At 50.7% G+C, this 18744-nt stretch overlaps 2 protein-coding genes and 1 long non-coding RNA gene across 14 annotated transcripts; 1 reads left to right on the forward strand and 2 right to left on the reverse strand.

Moving 5' to 3' along the window:
- Window positions 1-1011: 1011 nt before the first annotated feature.
- On the reverse strand, window positions 1012-7123 carry map1sa (microtubule-associated protein 1Sa). Of its 2 annotated transcripts, none has more exons than XM_061778531.1 (7): window positions 6970-7123; window positions 6279-6380; window positions 5914-5996; window positions 5699-5839; window positions 2724-5427; window positions 2412-2620; window positions 1012-2344 (listed from the first exon to the last, which is right to left on the reverse strand). In XM_061778531.1, exons 1-7 carry the CDS (start codon window positions 7121-7123, stop codon window positions 2189-2191), a joined length of 3549 nt encoding a protein of 1182 aa, XP_061634515.1. In that variant the 3' UTR covers window positions 1012-2188. The 2 variants fall into 2 exon arrangements, with proteins under 2 accessions (XP_061634515.1, XP_061634516.1); XM_061778532.1 differs by having other exon boundaries at window positions 1030-2344; window positions 6884-7108.
- A 34-nt stretch (window positions 7124-7157) lies between these two features.
- On the forward strand, window positions 7158-15692 carry LOC133480478 (tRNA:m(4)X modification enzyme TRM13 homolog). 9 transcript variants are annotated; one of them, XM_061778569.1, is made up of 11 exons: window positions 7328-7665; window positions 11761-11807; window positions 12745-12883; window positions 13013-13075; window positions 13156-13225; window positions 13314-13420; window positions 13502-13690; window positions 13835-13907; window positions 13967-14038; window positions 14112-14532; window positions 14626-15691. In XM_061778569.1, the coding sequence occupies exons 1-11, from the start codon at window positions 7531-7533 to the stop codon at window positions 14825-14827; spliced, it is 1518 nt and encodes a 505-aa protein (XP_061634553.1). In that variant the 5' UTR covers window positions 7328-7530; the 3' UTR covers window positions 14828-15691. The 9 variants fall into 9 exon arrangements, with proteins under 9 accessions (XP_061634550.1, XP_061634555.1, XP_061634548.1 ...); XM_061778570.1 differs by having other exon boundaries at window positions 7330-7665; window positions 12817-12883; window positions 14626-15690; XM_061778567.1 differs by having other exon boundaries at window positions 13502-13907.
- LOC133480493 (uncharacterized) lies at window positions 14827-18156 on the reverse strand. 3 transcript variants are annotated; one of them, XR_009789281.1, is made up of 5 exons: window positions 17431-18156; window positions 16855-16961; window positions 15949-16305; window positions 15700-15867; window positions 14870-14963 (listed from the first exon to the last, which is right to left on the reverse strand). It is a non-coding gene; the product is annotated as an uncharacterized LOC133480493 (long non-coding RNA). The 3 variants fall into 3 exon arrangements; XR_009789282.1 differs by having other exon boundaries at window positions 15949-16748; XR_009789283.1 differs by lacking the exons at window positions 15700-15867; window positions 15949-16305 and having other exon boundaries at window positions 14827-14963; window positions 17431-18137.
- Window positions 18157-18744: the final 588 nt, after the last annotated feature.

Consider the following 18744-nt stretch of genomic DNA (forward strand, 5'->3'; position numbering starts at 1 on the left):
GTGTTTTATTAAAAAGTTACATCATTGATAAATCAACATTTGACTCAATTTAAATCCAAAGAGTTTGTTTTTTGGCATGTTAACAATTTCAGTGAGTGACTTGATTCATCCAGTCAGGTATTAGTCACACACAAACACACGTCTTTGTAATCTATCCGAGCAAAAACAAAGAGAAAAAAAGAGCTCAAATATTTCACGCTGGTAATAATCGTCGTCTAATCGTGCTCCTGTAATATTTGCACAATGAGTGTAAAGTGGGAAGACACGTTACTTACAATACATACACATCAGTGTGATGTATATTGTTTGGAACATGTTACGTACAATATTTTACGTGTACAAATACTTCTTTTGCACATCGAAACTTGAGAGGATGGTCCAAAAAAATGTCAATCAAACATTTATAATATAATCAATCAGTCTACGGTCACATTTCGATGAGCAGCAATGCAATGCAACAAACAATGCGAACTGAGAGACGGATAATACAAATAAACACGGCAATTAATATGGTGTTTTCATGCGCATAGTATTGATGGACTCCAAAAAGTAAAAGTGGCCAGCACGCCCACCTCGAGTGAGAAATGCGCCTGCTCGCCACAGGGAAGACTCGCAGCCGATCAGATGACCGGAGTGGCCACTGAAAGGCAAATCCAGTCAAAGCAAGTCGAAAACATGCAACGGCAGGCAACACTTTTCTTTTACAAGTCGGCGCTCGGCGGATGAGCGGCACTCCGAAACCGCGCCCGCTCGACGACGTGACCTTTTCACCAAAAGGCCTTCCCGGAACATTTCAAAGTGTATGACGTCACGTCGAGGCGTGGCCTAGTTTTTACATTGCCTTCATTCCACCATTTTGTTTATTAAAGGAATTCGTCATTTCTTAGGAAACGAACTAGAAGACAAGCAACGCAATGCATCCTGGGTACGTGTTGCGGCCACGTTTCGTACACGAATACACATGAAATGGAACTTTTCCTTTCAACACAGAAGAAGAAGAAGAAGAAGAAGAAGAAGAAGAAGTCTCACCTTTATTGTCATGAACATGCGAACCATGCACACAAAATGTGTTCTCACAGCGAACCACACCGGAGCGCGCGGGGGCAGTTCAGGGTATCAGCGTCTTGCTCAAGGACACCACAGCCTCGAGTTCGGGGAAAACTTCAAATTCGTGTCTCGAAACCATAACAGTGTGTGCGTGTGCGTGTAAAGTTTACTTTCGAAAAATACATTTGTAAATATAACAAAAACTGGGAAGAAATTCTCTGCCAAACCATTTGAAACGCTTTAACTTGAAACCTCAAAAGGACCATGTGATATCATTCAAAATGTAAAATATATGCATTTATCTGCGTGTGTGTGTGTGCGGGGGTTGGCAAAGAAGGCCGGCAGGGGGCGCAATATTTCAACGACTGCTTCAGTTGTCACCCGTTTGGATCAAATGTGAGGTTCGTACCGCAGCGGTCGAAATGCGGAAAAATAAATAAATAAATACCAATGATTTTTGTGAGCAAAACGGTTGACATCCAGGTCTTTCTTTTTCAACTGAGTTCATGTTCTTCTTTGTGTGAAAGTGCACAATGAGCAGGTCCGGTCACCGCTTTTTCTATGCTAAGTGGCGTTTTTGCACTCAACGCGAGTGTGTTATTATTGCAAAGTGATAACCATGAGCTTCTAGCTTTCCATGTGGTGGATGGGAACTTCATGATAACATAATCAAGTCCACCTCACCAGGACTTGATCCTCAAAAGCTTTCAGGGTTGGAGTATCTACGAGTCAGTATGAATGAATCACTTTTCACGTCCGCGGTTTAGGGTTAAACAAAATAAACAAACACCAAAACCCAGAAGCTTGGACGCTTCTTTGCCCTCCCAATAAAGTCCAAGCTAACAACTTCGTTCACTCCCATGACCTAAACGGTCCCGACCTGAACCTCCACCAGCTCCTAATCCTCCTCCCCAACCCTACTTAACGCCCTCTAGTTGCGACCTAGCGAACTTAAGACCAGAACCTGCTTCTTCATCGGTGCCCTGGAAATCCCCTGAGGATTTTGTAGACTGCTAGCACGAAGCTCTCGGTCTTGACAGAAAGTGACGGACTGAGCCGATCGAAGGGTTGCCGCAGGTTTCAAATGTGTGCCCTTCAACCACAACAACTATCAAGTACTCAGGGATGGGCCGAGCCAGGCTCAGAACTCCACCTTGCAGGCGGGGAAGGTTTCGTCCTGCATGGCCACGGTGCTGTTGCTCCCCAACACGGTGATTGACAGCTGCCTCTGCTGCTCGTGGGTGTCTTGGTACCACTCGTGCATGGCCACGGAATCGAACGTCGGGATGAGGGTGACCTGGCGAGACGGAGCGATCAGAAGGTTCTCGGGTCAACACGCCCAGGCGACCGGAGCGCCCACTAACCTGAGTGTCTGGCCAGCTGCTCTTCCCGTCCAGCAGAGCGTCCAGGATGCTTCTCATGGCCGCCACCTTAACGCGCTCCTCGCCGCTCACCACGTAATAGGAGGAGCGAAGGCGTCGGAACAAGTCCGAGTTGACGGTGGACGAGGCGGACCCGGACGGCAGGTAAGCCAGGTCCACGTGGACAGCAGAGGCCTCCGAGGTTTTGGTCACTGAGCAAAAGGACGAGCAGTTTAAAATGTTTCAATGAATCTTACGGTTGTTGCAAATCCAGTAAGAAGATGAAATGACGGCCTACAGATGACGCTGGCCTACCTGACACCGAAGGTTTGGCACTTGCACTTCTCGATCCACCCAGTGAAATCCGGGCGGATACTTTAGTGTCAAGGGCGGGGGCCGATTTAAGTGCTGCGGTGCTGCTGGCCTTGGACTTGATGTTCTGGATAGATAGGCTTCCAGAAGTACCCCTTTGCAAGGTTCCCGCTGTTTTTTTTGTCTTGCTAACTGAAGTCTTTTGGTTCTTGCTTGAGGCATCGACGTCTGCCATGCAAGCTTTTGGTTGCGGTGGTAACGGTGGAAAGTCCTTGACCGGGGCTGATGTCGGGTCAGGGGAGGAATGCGGACCTGGCCTGAGGGAGAGGGTCACGCCGGGATGTCCCGGATAGAGGGGACTACTCGAGTCATCGTCAGAGTCCATGGCCAAGGAAGGGAAATCTTCTATAGCGGGTGGGACATCAGAGTCCAGGGCCATGAGGAGTGAGTCGCCAACTGATGTGTGTGGGGTTTCCTGGCTTGTGCTGCTGCCTTGGTCCCGGGAGGACTGATCAGAGACCACAAACTGCTGCCGGTTCTCTACCGGTTCGATCTTTTGGTGCTGGAACTCGCAAGGCGACACCAAGCACAGATCAACATCATGAGGAACATCAAGATCACCATCGTGAGGACAGTCTGCGCTGAGCTCTGACGTGCAGTGAACACCTTTCTCCGATCCAAGTATACAACTACCATTGAGCCCCGGGCCAAAGTTCCGCTGCAGATTGTGATCAGAGTCAGTCAAACGTCCGTTTGAGCAGAATTCTCCTGCCAATTTCGTCGTCGGTGGTGGGATTTGCTCTGAGGAAACCGAAAGGGAATGGTCAACTTCAGTGCAATGAAGTAAGCGGACCTCAGTGGAAATAGAAGGCAAAGTGGGGAGGGAGTCTGGAATGTTTCTCAATATAAGAGTGGACTGTTTGTCCTGAGAGAGAAAGGAAGCTTCCACAGTGGAAGTCCTGAAAGGAGCTTCCTGGTTGCAGCTGTCCAAATCCAGGCCGGGTAGTGTTTTGGTGTGATGATCTTCCGAGGACGCACAAACCTTTGGTCTTGAGGAGGAGTCCATACAAGCGAAGGTCTCTGGACTTGTTTCAGTCACGTTGGGGTTCTTCCTGACACTGTCAAAATTTGGAAGTTTCGTGGTCTTTTTGATGCTGTTCCTGTTGTCATCTTCAGCTGTGAAATCCTGGTAGTCCCGCTCTGCATTACCTTTTGTCCTTTTGTTCAACGTGTCCGTCTTTGGAGTCCTGACTGGAGATTTTTTCACTTCAGAACTTGTAGCTCCAGCCACTTTCTTCACATCTTTTGGAACTGATGCCACAACTTTCTTGTCTTTTTTGGCTTCAGGTTTGTTGTCTTTCTTTGTTTTAGTACCGTCTTTCCTCAGACCTTCTTTCTCTTCTTTCTTCTCAACAGCAGCAGTCACTCTCTCATCTTTCTTTTTCACTTCCTTCTTTGGAATCAGCTTCTCAGAAGGCCTGACTGACTTCAGTTTCACCTCCTGCTCTTTTTCTCTGGACACAGCTTCTCCCACTGCCTTTGGCTTCAGTTTCACCTCCTGTTTTTTCACAGGAACTCGGCCACTTTTGTCCATCTGGAAAGCACCGATGACTCGCAAGTCTCTGGCCTTAGGGTTTTCTCGACTCTCGGTGCACTTTGGTAACTTCTCTATTTTGGATGTTTTCAGGTCCTTTGAACTCACCACAGGAACACTGAGGAAATCCAAATGTTTGAGTCTTTCAAGTCCATCCAGGATTTTGGCCTGTGGTGTGCATCCTGGGAAAAGGACTCGGACGATCTTCTCCAGATTGCTGGAAGGATGCCAGACCAGCAAAGCACAAATGGAAGTGAGGCATGCTAGTGGAAGATCGGAACTCTTCAAGGTGGAAGTTTTGGGCAAAGTCTGCAACAACTCTTCCAATTCTTTACTGCCACTGACTGGATTCAAAGGGTACAACTCCAGACGGCCAACTCCCATCTTGTGGAACAACACCAGCGGCTCAATGGATGGCCCATTCGAGCGACACAAAGGTTCTGCTTTGATAGAGAGTCTTTGTAGGTGCTCCAAGATTAGCACACCCTGGTCGGCGCTGCGGAGCTCACTGGGATCTCCTTGGGTGGCCTTCAGTCTTTCCGGAACATTGAGAAAAACCACTCCGATCTCTGGGGAGATGATCTTTTCCATCCAGTCCTCTTCAGCCTGACCTTCTGCTAAGTCCCTGTCCTGCTCGGCTACTTTTCTCAGCAGCAGACTGTTCAGCCCGGGGAGATTGTCCACACCGACGTGGGTTAAAAGGACAGAGTCGATTCTGTCCAGATGGCGGACCAGTTTCCAGAAGCAGGCACGGGGGTCTGAGCCTCCATTCACTAGGACATTAAAACCGTTCACAGCAAAGAAGGCAGAGTCCCCTCTACCACCGGGGAAGATGTAGCAGCAGGGACGAGAGAGTTTCAGGAATCCCACGGTACTCGGGGGCTCGAGAAGCTCAAAGGGTGACTCGGGCTCCAGAGACTCTGAGAGGTACTCTGTGAACTCTTGCAGACCCTCCATCTGTGGGAGGAGCAGGGGAGGGTTGACCTGGATGTTTAGGAAGTCTTGCTGGTTGTGGTCCTTCAACAAGGGGTCCCTCCAAAGGCCCAAGTCAGGACAGCTGAGGGTAAGACTCGCCTTTGCCGTCGGGTGCGTCGAGCTCCACAAGAGACCAACCTAGCCACAATGTGACAAAAAAGCAGTTTGTCTAACATGTGAAACAATGTTATCTTCACTTTCTTCCCTGTTGATTACATTTGTGAACCCACACACTAGACTGAGTGCAAGTCAATCAAAAACAACAACCACGCCATAAGTGGGAGAAAGAAGAATGTGAGACCAAACGCTGCGTGGCTAATGTGGCGGCAGCAGCTGACCTGAGCAGCTGACAGGAATCTAAAAGTGACTGTGAAGGCCTCACAAGATTGCAATGCTACAAGCAGCGAACCTCTTCGTCAGCGCAGATCTGGATCAAGTCGCTAAGGGAGAACAGGCCTTTCTGCAGCACCAAGTCTCCACTTTCCTCCACAAACTGACCAGCCAGGACCAACAGTTTGTGTCGAGACGGCTCACACAGCAGCCGCCGCACCTACGCGCAGGAACGGGAAACAAAGTTACTCTGACACGTTGCGACCGACAATCTTCGTTTCCAAGCCATCTTACCTCTGAGCAGACCAGGTCATGAGCCGGATTCAGCACTACTTGCACGTCCAGAATGTCTCCACGGTGCTGCAACGTCCGCTGACCTGCGGCCACAAAAACACCCGTAGAGATCCATTAGCTGACCGCTAACATGCTAACAGTACCGCCATGTGATGAAAAGTCTTCATTTTGGTTGAGGTCAACAGGAAAACTTCCAAAACACAAATGCATCTTTTTTTTTTTTTTTTTTTTTTTTTTAAAACATCATGTGACAAAGTGGTTCTGGTCAGTATAAACCAGGTTTATACTAGACAGTGACAAATACGGCCTGGGGGAGCCTCACACAACAGTCAACATTCTGCTCCTATCATGTTTTAGCTTCTCACCGGGGACCGCCTCTGACAGGAAGGCCGAGTGTCGGGACACGAAGAGCTTCAGCTGCTGGTCCAGAATGTCCAACTTCATCGGGACACGCCAGCAGCGCACACCTAGAAGATGTGTACACACACACACACACACACACACACACACACACACACAGGAAGAGGTACAATGACTCAGTCATTCTCGGTTAGGAACCACAGCATGTGATATCATTCCCATGCTGCACTGGAACAAACATCCACAACATGAGAGGATTCTGATTGGCTGCTAGGAAGAAAAAAAACATTGAATTGGTCATGTTGGATGACTTGGAGTTAAAGTGACCAAACGTGCCCCACTTCATGCCGTTTTTGGTATGACACGTGACCGTGGCACCGGACGTCACTGGAAGGATGTGATAATTCATCTTTTTAATCACACACACTTGTTGCAAACTATCTGGACAAGAAGAGTACTTTTAGTTCCCCAACACGGAAGTAGTCTGCGTTGGTCCGGAAGAGGAAACTAAACCGTAAGCCATAATTTAGCCTTACAAAGTCTCTAGACGCGTCAAACATTTCCGTAAAGATAAACCCTTTCACCAAACACGTAACAGTGAACTTTGTACCTGGCCAACGATTTTATTGTGAAAAGGTGCGCCGACTTCCCGTTGTAGTGTGGCTCCACTGGCGGCCAAACTTTGCCCAAACTCACCCGACTCGATGTGCAGCAACAGCCGCTCCAGGTGGCCGCCGGCCCGCAGCGACCCGACCACCCCGACCACCACTAACATGGAGTAATCCAAACATGGACCGCCACCGTCGTAGCCCCGTTCCGCCGCCGCTGCCGCCGCCGCTGCCGCCGCCATCTTGGCGTCATGGACTGTCCAGTGGGGACGTCACCACGGCCACGCTCACTCTCAGGATGCCGCCGCCACCCCCACCCCCACCCCCCTCTTGTCAAGGGCGGGGAGAGGACGACCAATCGGCGGAGACGAGTAAGCAACCGCGACAAAAGACGACCAATTAGAAGAGAGTGGTGAGTTTAGGTGAGCTCAAGAATTTTTCAAAATTAGTAACAGTTATTTCTTCTCATTTTCACGTGTTTTGTATTACAAAAACGTTCCTTTTCAACGAGCATACAATCAGATGTCCTCAAACTATAGAAGTCATCATCGGCTACTTCCTTACGGCCCTCCTTACTAAAAAGCTAAGCGACAAACCTGTTTCAACTGTTACCGTGAGCCCATGAACGCAGCACGACGACTCGGCCAACATGGCGGCGCCCGCAAGCGACAGATGTGGCAAATGTGCCTTTTTCGTGGACAAAAAGAAACGTTTTTGTAAAATGCTCGTCGCCAAAGGGCACAAGTTTTGTGGAGAACATGCCAACATGGACACGAACGTCTACGTGAGTTAGATGAACTTGGAGAAAACATTCATGACTTATAATCATTCACTCAAGATGACATTCAACACAAATAGCTCACAACACACGAGCAGAACGATTTAACTAATACATTATTCAACAACACATGAATAAATATATATTTGACTAATACAAGAATACAATAAGTAGGCGGGACAGAGGACGAGTGCTTTTAGCATATCTGACTCACAGTTCAGAGGTCGTGGGTTCGAATCCGGGCTCCGGCCTTTCTGTGTGGCCCTTTGCATGTCTTCCCTGCGCTTGCGTGGTTTTTGTCCGGCTTCCTCCCACGTTCCACAAACAGGCATATGTTGGCTTCACTGATGGCTCTAAATTGTCCGGAGGTGAGCGTGTGCCCTGCGTTTGGCCAGCGACCAGTCCAGTCCATTCTTCCCTCACTCGTGAACAAGACCCCAAGGCACTTGAACTCCTCCACTTGGGGCAGGATCTCATCTGGAGCGGGCACGCCACCCTTTTCCGACTGAGGACCACGGTCTCAGATTTGGAGGTGCTGGTTCTCATCCCAGCCGCTTCACACTCAGCTGTGAACTGCTCCAGTGAGAGTTGGAGGTCACGGCTTGATGAAGCCAACAGAACCACATTATCTGCAAAAAGCACAGATGCAATACTGAGGCCACCAAAGTGGACCCCCTCTACGCCTCGGCTGCGCCTAGAAATTCTGTCCATAAAAGTTCTGAACAGAATCGTTGACAAAGGGCAGCCTTGGCGGAGTCCAACCCTCACTGGAAACGAGTCCGACTTACTGCCGGATATGCGGACCAAACCATGACTCCGGTCGTACAGGGACCGAACAGCCCGTATCAGGGGGTTCGGTACCACTTACTCCCGAAGCAACGCCCCACAGGACTCCACGAGGGACACGGTCGAACGCCTTCTCCAAGTCCACAAAACACATGTAGACTGGTTGGGGGAACTCCCATGCACACTCGACGACCCTGCCAAGGGTGTAGAGCTGGTTCACTGTTCCACGGCCAGGACGAAAAACACACTGCTCCTCCTGAATCTGATATTCCACTTCCCGACGGACCCTCCTCTCCAGCACCCCTGAATAGACCTTACCAGGGAGACTGAGGAGTGTGATCCCCCTGTAGTTGGAACACACCCTCCGGACCACCACCCCAGTCTGCCAATTCAGAGGCACTGTCCCCGATGTCCACGCGATGTTGCAGAGGCGTGTCAACCAGGACAGCCCCACAACACCCAGAGCCTTGAGGAACTCCGGGCGAATCTCATCTACCCCGGGGCCTTGCCACCGAGGAGCTTTTTAACCACCTCGGTGACCTCAACCCCAGAGATAGGAGAGCCCGCCTCAGAGAACCCAGACTCTGCTCCTTCATGCGAAGGCGTGTCGGTGGAATTGAGGAGGTCTTCACTGGCTCACAACGTTCCGAGTCGAGGTCAGCAGCGCCCCGTCCTTACTATACACACTGTTGGTGGTGCACTGCTTCCCTCTCCTGAGACGCCGGATGGTGGACCAGAATTTCCTCGAAGCCGTCCGGAAGTCTTTCTCCATGGCCTCACCGAACTCCTCCCATGCCCGAGTTTTTGCTTCAGCGACCACCAAAGCTGCATTCCGCTTGGCCAGCCGGTACCCATCGGCTGCCTCAGGAGTCCCACAGGCCAAAAAGGCCCGATAGGACTTCTTCTTCAGTTTGCCGGCATCCCTCACCGTTGGTGTCCACCAACGGTTGCGGGGATTGCCGCCACGACAGGCACCGACCACCTTACGGCCACAGCTCCGGTCGGCCGCCTCAGCAATGGAGGCGCGGAGCACGGTCCACTCGGACTCAATCTCCGCCGCCTCCCCCGGAACATGAGCAAAGTTCTGTCGGAGGTTGGAGTTGAAACTCCTTCTGACAGGGGATTCCGCCAGACGTTCCCAACAGACCCTCACAATACGTTTGGGCCTGCCACGTCGGACCGGCATCTTCCCCCGCCGTCGGAGCCAACTCACCACCGGGTGGTGATCGGTTGACAGCTCCGCCCCTCTCTTCACCCGAGAGTCCAAGAAATGCGGCCGCAAAGTCCAATGACACGACCACAAAGTCGATCATCGAACTGCGACCTACGGTGTCCTGGTGCCAAGTGCGCGTGTGGACACCCTTATACTTGAACATGGTGTTCGTTATGGACAATCCGTGATGAGCACAGAAGTCCAATAACAGAACAGCGCTCGGGTTCTGATCAGGGGGGCCGTTCCTCCCAATCACGCCCTTCCAGGTCTCACTGTCATTGCCCACGTGAGCATTGAAGTCTCCCAGCAGAACGATGGAGTCCCCAACGGGCGCGCTCTCCAGCACCCCCTCCAAGGACTCCAAAAAGGGTGGGTACTCTGAACTGCTGTTTGGTGCATAGGCACCAAAGGCTACCCTCTCGTCCACCGGGGTGAACCCCAACGTACGGGCGCCGAGCCGGGGAGCAATAAGTATACCCACACCTGCTTAGGCACCGTGGGCAACTCCAGAGTGGAAGAGAGTCCAACCCCTCTCGAGAGGACTGGTACCAGAGCCCAAGCTGTGCGTGGAGGCGAGTCTGACTATATCTAGTCGGAACTTCTCGATTTCACACAGCAGCTCGGGCTCCTTCCCTGCCAGAGAGGTGACATTCCAGGTCCCGAGAGCCAGCTTCTGTAGCCGGGGATCGGATCGCCAAGGTCCCCGCCTTTGGCCACCGCCCAACTCGCACTGCACCCGACCCTTGTGGCCCCTCCCACAGGTAGTGAGCCCACGGGAAGGGGGACCCACGTTACCCTTTCGGGCTGTGCCCGGCCGGGCCCCACGGGTGCAGGCCCGGCCACCGGGCGCTCGCCTTCGAGCTCCACCTCCAGGCCCGGCTCCAGAGGGGGGCCCCGGTGAGCCGCGTCCAGGCATCATAAGGGGTCTTTGAGCCGTGCTTCGTCTGGTCCCTCACCTCGGGCCTATTTTCCATGGGTGACCCTGCCAGGGGCGTGAAGCCCCAGACAACTTAGCTCCTAGGATCATTGGGACACACAAACCCCTCCACCGCGATAAGGTGACGGCTCAAGGAGGGGCTGCAAAATAATTGTGAAGTGGAATTGAATGATTTCCAGTTTTATGCGAATAGAAGTCCGAAGCGTGATGCACATTTCTATTCAATGGATCGGCTGTGTACCAGTCCTCCAACGTGGCCAGGGGTGCGAGGGCCCTTAATAGCTGATCGGAGCTCAAGTTATTCTTGTTTTTCGAAGTAAATCTGACGACGCGCTTGCTCTCGGTTTGGCCCGGAAAATGAGATGGATGCCGGCGTTGAAAGATCTGAAAATGGCCGTTTAACATCACATTTTCGTCTCAACTCATAAGAAACAGCTGGGCATTTTTCTACCAAAGAGTGCCGGTTTTATTTGTGTAGCACACCTCTATGCAGTCAAATCGTCCATTGTGATATACAGGTGTTTTGAACATTGTCGTAACATACCTATCCAGGGTGTATCTCACCCAAAGTCAGCTGGGATAGACTCTAGCTCGCCCAGCACCTTCGTGAGGCTCAAGACGAGAGAAATTGGGCAGACTGACTATATGAATTGTAATATTTCACCGACAAAAAGTTGAAAACGCCGACCGGTTAGAGTGTCTGCCTCACAATTCTGGCGACCGGGGTTCGATCCCCGGCCCCGCCTGTGTGGAGTTTGCGTGTTCTCCCCGTGCCTGCGTGGGTTTTCTCTGGGCGCTCCGCTTTCCTCCCACATCCCAAAAACATGCGTGCTAGGTTCATTGACAACGCTAAATTGCCCGTAGGTGTGAATGTGAGTGCGAATGCTTGTTTGTTTGTATGTGCCCTGCGATTGGCCGGCAACCGGTTCAGGGTGTACCCCGCCTCCTGCCCGATGACAGCTGGGATAGGCTGCAGCACGCCCGCGACCCGCGTGAGGAGATTGCGACAGAAAATGGATGGATGGATGGATGGATGGATGGATGGATAATTCATGTTGTGAAGGAAATGTGCATCGTGCTCTTCATGACAACAATCTTTTTCCATATTTGACAATTCCGTGATGATGTTCACGATTTGCCTGACGTTGTGCGTTTCGTGTTTCAGGAAGACGGCGGCAGGAGGAGGATCGCTTGTCCGCTCGACCCCAAACAGTGAGCGGCGTCACCGCTTTTAATTGACACACGTGGACGCAATTGTTGGACCCCCTCCGTTCACAGCAGAAAAACCCACAACCCTAACCCTGAAATAACTTAACAGACCAAATTCAGAATGAATAAAAATGTACTGAAAATGAACCACTGACAATCAGATGTTGCTTTTGAATTGCGGTTCAACATAATGAGTTTCAAAACAAACTCGGCATTCACGAAAGAGGCAACAGGAAGCGGAGTTTTTTCGGAGAAGGAAAATGTTGAAGTGAGCAGGTCGGTTGCTCATCAGAGGTTCCATGTTTCGGAGACAACGTTAGAGAGAGCAGACTCCGATGGTTCGGACACGTCCAGAGGAGAACTAGCGAGGATATTGGTAGAAGCGTGATGAGGATGGAGCTGCCAGGCAAGAGAGCGAGAGGTTGGTGTTGGAGAGGAGGATGCAGGAGAGGAGAGAGGCGTGCGTGGAAAAGGAGGGCAAGCCCAAAGGAAAGGGAGACTTGTACTACATCTTGTTTTCTTTCTCTGTTGAATAATATACCCAGGAAGGGTTGTGGGCTTCTCTTCAATGATCAGAGGCGTCCCCGTGTGGAAGCTAACTCGTCTTTAGTTCATTCTTATTTCATCCAACTCATTTTGTAGTTAGGGTTTCCCTCTACGTGCTGTTATGACTGGGAAAGAAATTGTTGGATCACTAGTTTCGAAATCAAAAGCCAGTTTAAAAAAACCATAATTGAATAATCATAATTTCTTTTGTTTTCAAAGGGGATTGGTAAGAAAAAATGCTTGGTATATCGCAAGGTTATTAAAAGTTAAGACAATTTGCAATTTTGGTATTTTCGATGCACATGATTTGTCTTCGTGGGCCACGTTATGATGTGGCGGGCTGGGTCTGGCCCCCGGGCCACGGGTTTGACACCGGTGTTCTCACTCATTCTAGTTCATTCTTATTTCATCTATCGTTTGGAAAGTCAACAAATTGCAGTGACAAGTTCTTTTGCTGTGTCGTCAGCACGGTCAGCGAAGACAAGCTGCACAAGCACCTGAAGAAATGCAACTCTCGCGGCAAACCCAAGGCGGTGAGTGGCTCGGCAGCTTGCGTCTGTTGGAGTGGCCTTCGCTTTCTTCATCGTGTCGAAAACACGGACAGCAAACATTTATCGCCTAGTAAACCTCATCGACAACATGCACATGATTTCTGTCGTCAGGTCTATTACGTAGAAAACATCAACGCTGGCTCAGCTGACCAAAACGAGCAGACGCTCCCACAGGTAACGGCCGTTTTGATTTCATTCTCGACGTATCAGCATTTTCCTTGTCGTGTTACCATGGTAACACGCTACCTTAACAGGTGAGTTTGTGTGAGCGAAGCGCCACTCAGTTAAGACACCTGCTGGACACGCTCAACGCTGCTTCAAAAGGTGACTTTAGGTCAACTTCACGTCTGTCTGTCTGTCTGTCTGTCTGACCGCCTCCTTGCCTGTCTCACGCGACATGCGTTTGCTGAAGGTCTGCCGTTCCGGTTGGAGGAACACTTTGTGTCACACGCAGTTTTCCAGGAGGAAGCGAATAACCCGAAGAACGGAGATTCGGCCCACAAACACCTGAAGCAGCAGGTAGCCCGCCCGAGATGCGATGCGGCGTGACGGCTGAGGAGCGAAGCCGTCCGACTGACACGCGCCGGCGTTTTCCCTCAGTCCTCCATCTTGGGCCACCTGGAGGCGCTGGGGCTGCTGGGACGCGGCCGCTGCTTCGTGGAGTTCGGGGCGGGTCGAGGGAAGCTGTCGCACTGGATCCACCGAGCCCTGCGGGAGCAGACCCCGCCGCCGCCGGCCGGAGAACCTCTGCAGATGCTGCTGGTGGAGCGAAGCAGCACCCGATTCAAGGCCAGGCCGCGAACTGAATCGATGCGGGGTTTTGGCAGGAGGCCTAAAAAGGGGCGCCGCGCTCAATTCGGTGGACAGAGAACGCTCGCTTCCTGGCCGCCGACCCGACCTTTCAAAATAAAAGCTGCTCTGTTATGTGTTCAGGTGGACGGAAAACATCAGGACGCCGACGTGGAGTTCGCCAGGCTGCAGATTGACATTCAGCATCTTGATTTGAGTAAGGCGCCAGACCGAGACAGAGACCGTGACCAGAGCTCACGTGACCCTTTCTCGCAGGTAAAGTCCCGCTGCTGGGACGCCAGCTGCCGCTCGTCGGCGTCGGGAAGCATTTATGCGGAGCGGCGACGGGTGAGAGCTGCGCTAAAAAGGGTTAGCGATGCAAATTCCGCCGAATGTCGAAGAAACAAATGTTCTTCTTCAGATTTGGCTCTTCGCTGTTTGTTCCCAACATCGTCGACGCCTCGACAACAAGCGGGCCCGCCGAGAAAACGCCGCAAAGCGTCGCCTGACTCCGCAGCGGGAGACGCACCCGATCCTTGTGGATCCCGCCCTGCCCGCGGACCTTCCGAGCAAGGTCCTTGCGGATCCTCCGATCCCCGCGGGTCTTTTGGTCCTTCTCGGGTTCTGGGCCTGGCGGTGGCACTGTGCTGTCACCATCGTTGCGAGTGGCGTCACTATGTGGGTCAGAAATTCTTCTCTGATCTGGGTCTGGGTCCCGCCGAGTTCTCGAGCTTCTGCCGCATGTCCAGCTGGGCCACGTGCGGCCTGCGAGCGGCATCTGATCAGAGAGCCGACGAAGAACACGAACCGCTGACGGCGGAGGAGACGGACGTCGCGGCGGGGTAAACCTTTCTGACGCGGACGCTTGACGTTAATGAAGAATCGTTAGCCGATGACTTTGCTTATTTGCGTTTATTTCTGTGATCCGTCGGTAGATTTCTGTCGCCGGGCGAGCGCGAGCGGATCGGACGCCGCTGCAAACTTCTGATCGACGCCGGTAGAATCGAGTTCCTGCGCAGCAAAGGATTCTGCGGACGGCTGACGCGTTACGTCGGCGCTCAGGTGACCCTGGAGAACGTCCTGATGACAGCCACGCCTGCCGGCTCTTCTCCCGCCGCTTCCGATGTTTACTCGTAATCCACTCACATGCGCTCTCTTCCGAGCCTCCCGGATGTACGTCAGCATGAATTCTCGTCCGAACGTCTCGCGGTCGTCGCCGTCGTCAGTTGTGGCCATCTCCGGCGCCAACGGGTTGTCCCGGAAGTTGACGAACCTTCACACAAAAGGAGCCAGGAGTCATTTTTGCCCCATCCAAAAACTTGATCAGCGTTCTTTCTTGAATCCCGCCCAGCCGCCACCCAGCATTATCAAGATTTGATTTTATTGGTTTCATTCATTGGTTATTAAGATGTCTTTGTTCCCTATCTGATTAAATCACTGAATTATTGCAAATAATCAAATGATAGTATTAGAAAAATACACAATTTGACAGTTCTGTATTTTATCAAGGAAATGGTTGGTTAAGATCGAGTAATAGTTGGGAAAGCGATATTTGAAGAGTCTCACTAGCTCCCCTTCATTCGAGCGTACCGCCCGCGAGCTTCATTTTTCCATTCGCTCTCTCTCGCCGGCTTAACCCTCCCGCTATGTTCATTTGTCAGGGACATCGATGACGTTTAATTATCCAAAAGATGTCCGAAACCCCAAAATTCCCAATAAGCGTCGTTACTAACTATTCTATCACTATTTCATGCAATCGTGCTGCTTACCACTCACACGTCATGGTTCCATTAGGATAATTCACTCGTTTTTCATTCCCAAAAAAATTATTGTTTCACCACTTTATTACTTTTGAAAGACCAACATATAAAACACAATCATTTGACATCCAATTGAAACAGAACATTTACATTTTGTTTGTGAACCAGAAATGAACAAAATAACAAGCAATAGCAATATACCAATGTGTGTGTGTGTGTGCGTGTGCGTGTGTGTGTGCGTGTGTGTACATCTACACAGCGCACGAGCGACGTGTCATCACGCTGCGCTTTGTGCAAATTCATTTTGCGCATTCCGCACAGGTCACGCTTGTCTTGACATCATCAGATGGCCTGCAGACATGGCACCTCTTCCTCTTCATCTTCCTCTTCCTCCCCCCCCCCCCCCCCAGCAGCAACCTAGAAACAAGAGGACCATGATTACTTTACGATGGTGTCTTTCTGGTGATCCCAAGACACGCACACGCACACTTCCCTCACCTTCTAGCGTACTAGGTGCAGTCCTCTCCCGGATCCCGCAGGTCCTTGGCAGGTGCCGCCTCCGTTGGCTGGGCGGTGTCACAAGTGTCTTCCCCAGCTCATGGAGAAAGATGCGCCTCTTGTACAGCTTTGACACATTCCAGTCAGGAAAGATCTCAGTCGATCACGTTATGGAAGATGACCAGTGGCCAGCGCGCAGTCATTCGCTTGCTGCTGTCGGACCGTGTTACTTTGTCCAAGTTGTCTACCCCCCCCCCCCCTTTGGTGGCATTGTAATCCAGGATCATGCTTGGTTTTTGGTCCTCTCTTATGCTGATTTCAGCAGTTTTGTGCAGTGCCTTTTTGGGGCTGTGGTGTCTGCGAAGGCAAACATGGAAGATTGACTGACATATTTGGGGATGAAGACCACTATATTGCACCATTTTCTTGTCTTGCTTGGAGGAATAGGAATATCGCTTCCCTCATCTGGTTCAAAATCAGAATCATTAGGATCAGAATTGAGCTCAAGATAGCCTTCATCTTCAGACACATTTCTATTTCACGGTCATGATCAAAGATGCCTTCCAGAACCTTCTGGACTGTCATCCTTTTGCTTCTGTTGCTCATTTTGGAAAGGGCTGCCTGACAGACTGTAATGTTGGTACGACTCCCATGCAGAGAATCTTTTCTATGTTTTGCCCCTCCCCGAGCTCTCATTTGCGTTTGACTTTCGCTTTCCATTTACGTCGTGTCGTCAGTCGTGGCGGTTAAAAGCGTAAGCCGCCTATTTTGTCAACGTACAGATTAGAAAGTACACACATCTGCAAGAAATAAGCAATGACCTGAAAAGCCTACTTAAGTACAGGAAGGAAATATTTGAACTCTGTTATTTCACACCACTGTTAATGTCACCGTAACGCCGCTCACCTTCCACCTCCTCGTGCTCCAGGCGCAGAACCAGCCGTCCATCTTGTGTCTTCGGTTTGTCTCTGAGGCGAGCGACAGTGTGGCGCTCCTCCCAAACTGCGCCCGACCTGCACCGCACAACATTTCTCAGCTCAAGCTGACATTATCGACGTCACCGGATTCCACAGAATTCACGAGTGTCCCGGGATTGGTCAATTGGTCAATTTGCGGACCTCCCTCCTGTTCAGAACTTTTACGGACAGAATTTCGAGGAGCTCTGTGTTTACTCGGTATCGGATCGATACCGACATATGCGGTATCGCGCACCACGAGTCAAAATGCTGCAGAGTCTGGCTCGAGTGGCCACTTCTTGAACCCGAGTACAACGCAGCGAGAATTGAGAAAATCGGATGATGCTTTCTGGAGAAGCTGAGTATTTTTGTGTGATATCGCCGTTGGAAAATCTGGCCAAAAAGGCCTTCAAGTTTCAAACAAACAAGTCAACAAGTCAACAAGTCAAACAGCAACTTGAATTTTTGGCAACATATCTCCTCGACCCATCCGATTGGTCTGCTACTCGGGGAGGCGGAGTCTCACCTGCTGCGCGGCCTCTTTCTCTGCTTCTCCCGGTTGTCCTGGATTTTGGTTTCCCCACAAAGTTTTCAGGGAATTGACCGAGCCGCTCGCTAAAATGGCTGCCGTGTGATGTCACAGCACGACGCCCTCGGCCATCTTGTACCTCACAAAACAGCAGCGCAACAGCCGGATGTAGTAGTTAGCTTATAGCAGCATGTGGCACTTTCCCTTGGTAGCTAGTAGTTAGCATAGCGGAGTGTGTGTTGCTGATGTTGATATGTAGTAGATTAGTGCAGCAGCATGTGGCGCTTTATTGTATGTTGTTACATAGTAGTTAGCCTAGCATAGCAGTGTGTGGTGCTTTTTGTTAAGCTGTAGTTGTCCTCAGTCTGCAGTATTTTGAATACACGGAGGTCGTACATGTCATTGTTTGCAATGTTGCTCACCTCGTTTGCGCTCTTCAGCTGCTCTGTAAGCTAAGCTAAGCTAAGCGAAACTAAATATAGCTACTGGTGAGGTCACCTGACCGCTCATGGGGAAAAAAAACCTTGCAATTGCTTTGAAGTTCCAGTAGATGGAGCAATGGCTCACACAAACGAAATAATGACAAAAATGGGTTTTTTTTAATCTCCAGTAGAACCTCGATTTAACGGACGACTAGGGGGAGGGGTCGTCGGTTGAAGACGATACACTGCTCGTTTGAAGCACCTAAATACACCCAGCACAATACAAAATGATTGTGAATCGATGTGAAAACGATTTCAAGTTGATTCGAACTTACCGTTAACATATTGGTGCGATGTATTGGTCTTATTGTGCTCTGCAAGTCCCGTTGCACATACAGGACCACTTGTAAGCCACTTCCTCCAGGTCCCGACTCTGACGCACTTTCACGGGCTTGCACTTCTGCACGACACCTTTCTTATCTTTGGTGGTGTGAGCAGGAAGCTTCCTCCTACATACAGTGGGTACGGAAAGTATTCAGACCCCCTTCAATTTTTCACTCTTTGTTATATTGCAGCCATTTGCTAAAATCATTTAAGTTCATTTCCCCCCCGTTAATGTGCACACAGCCCCCCATATTGACAGAAAAAAAAAAAAGAATTGTTGAAATGTTTGCAGATTTCTTGAAAAAGACAAACTGAAATATCACAGGGCCATAAGTATTCCGAGCCTTTGCTCAGTATTTGGTAGAAGCGGCCTTTGGAGCTCACACAGCCAGGAGTCTTGTTGGGAATGATGCAACAAGTTTTTCACACCTCTGCCATTCCTCCTTGCAGATCCTCCCCAGTTCTGTCAGGTCGGATGGTGAACGTTGATGGACAGCCATTTTCA

The sequence above is a fragment of the Phyllopteryx taeniolatus genome, chromosome 7, assembly GCF_024500385.1.
Source record: "Phyllopteryx taeniolatus isolate TA_2022b chromosome 7, UOR_Ptae_1.2, whole genome shotgun sequence".
Taxonomy (NCBI): domain Eukaryota; kingdom Metazoa; phylum Chordata; class Actinopteri; order Syngnathiformes; family Syngnathidae; genus Phyllopteryx; species Phyllopteryx taeniolatus.

Excerpts from the sequence above, each read along its gene's own strand:
- LOC133480478 (XM_061778562.1), top strand. The coding sequence starts at position 7,531 with ATGGCGGCGCCCGCAAGCGACAGATGTGGCAAATGTGCCTTTTTCGTG. Across the intron at positions 13,226-13,313 it reads GCTCAACGCTGCTTCAAAAG|GTCTGCCGTTCCGGTTGGAG; the intron begins GTGACTTTAGGT and ends CGTTTGCTGAAG. Across the intron at positions 13,421-13,501 it reads ACAAACACCTGAAGCAGCAG|TCCTCCATCTTGGGCCACCT; the intron begins GTAGCCCGCCCG and ends GTTTTCCCTCAG.
- map1sa (XM_061778531.1), bottom strand. The coding sequence starts at position 7,123 with ATGGCGGCGGCAGCGGCGGCGGCAGCGGCGGCGGAACGGGGCTACGAC. Across the intron at positions 5,428-5,698 it reads AGATCTGCGCTGACGAAGAG|GTTGGTCTCTTGTGGAGCTC; the intron begins GTTCGCTGCTTG and ends CATTGTGGCTAG. Across the intron at positions 2,345-2,411 it reads GCAGCTGGCCAGACACTCAG|GTCACCCTCATCCCGACGTT; the intron begins GTTAGTGGGCGC and ends CCGTCTCGCCAG.